At 65.1% G+C, this 1,030-nt stretch overlaps 1 protein-coding gene across 1 annotated transcript; it reads right to left on the bottom strand.

The window, feature by feature from the left end:
* Positions 1-65: 65 nt before the first annotated feature.
* Positions 66-1,016, bottom strand: AURANDRAFT_69561 (hypothetical protein; the record flags this gene model as incomplete). The annotated part of the gene is made up of 2 exons (XM_009045333.1): positions 66-241; positions 440-1,016. Coding segments are annotated over 2 exons (753 nt in total), but the record flags the coding sequence as incomplete, so codon positions are not given.
* Positions 1,017-1,030: the final 14 nt, after the last annotated feature.

The following is a 1,030-nucleotide window of genomic DNA, read 5'->3' as shown; positions in this document are numbered from 1 at the left end:
CGCGCGAGGTTGAGATAGGTGAGCCCCGGCGCCTTCAGAAGCGCCGCGGAGAAGCTCCGAAGCACGTCCGGGCCGAAGCCGTTCGCGGCCAAATCCAGCGACGCGAGGCTCTTGTTCTCCTGGAGGGCCAGGGCCAACCCGCGGCCGCTCTTCGTGCCCAGGCCGTTCTCCTTCAGATCGAGGTGCACGAGGTGGTGGTTCTTCTTGAGGGCCGCGGCGAACGCGACGCCGACGCCCGCGCCTGTGTGGAATTCAAATCTTCAACCCGACTTCAATGTGAGTGTATGCGACAGTTTCGACGCAAGCTCTTCGGCTATAGTCGAGAACTCGACGAGAGCAATCGATTCGTCCAAAAATCAGCCGAATCGACTTCGATTTGACCGAGATAGAGAGGTTTGAAGTTTTGCTGGACGCGTCCATTCCACTGGTTGATTTCCACACAGGCCCGCGCCGAAGCGGTTCCGCGACGCGTCCAGGTGCGTGAGCTGCACGCGGCTCCGCAGCGCGTGGGCCAGGTGCTTCCCGCCGTCGGCGCGGAGCTCGTTGCCCGCGAAGCCCAGGGTCCGGAGCGCCGACTGCGGGTTCCGCCGGAACGACTGGTCGAGCGCCTGCGCGGCGTCGGCGCCGAGGCGGTTGTTCGACACGTCGAGCGCGGTGATCGTGCCGTTGACGCGGAGCGCGTGGCAGATCTTCGGGCCCGACGACGGCAGGAAGTCGCGCGTGTACTCGTTGCTGTAGGAGAGGCAGGGGCCGAGCTGGTTGTCCGCCAAGTTCAACGTGCGGATCGTGATGTTCCGCCGCATCATCGACCCGAGCGCGTCGCCCGCGTTCGGGCCCAGCCGATTCTGCGCGAGGGACACGAGCGTCAGCGACTCGTTCTTCTTCAACGCTTTGGCCAGAGCGACGCCGCCGTCGTCGTCGATGTTGTTGTAGCGCAGGTCCAGGTACGTGAGCGTCTTGTTCGCGGCGATGGCGCGCGCGGCGAACTGGCCCATCTTGCCGTCGAGGCGGTTCATGCGCGCGTCGATGC

This window comes from Aureococcus anophagefferens (genome assembly GCF_000186865.1).
Source record: "Aureococcus anophagefferens unplaced genomic scaffold AURANscaffold_2241, whole genome shotgun sequence".
Classification (NCBI taxonomy): Eukaryota; class Pelagophyceae; order Pelagomonadales; family Pelagomonadaceae; genus Aureococcus; species Aureococcus anophagefferens.
Note: the sequence above shows the minus strand (reverse complement) of the source record. Positions and strands in the feature narration are given on the sequence as shown.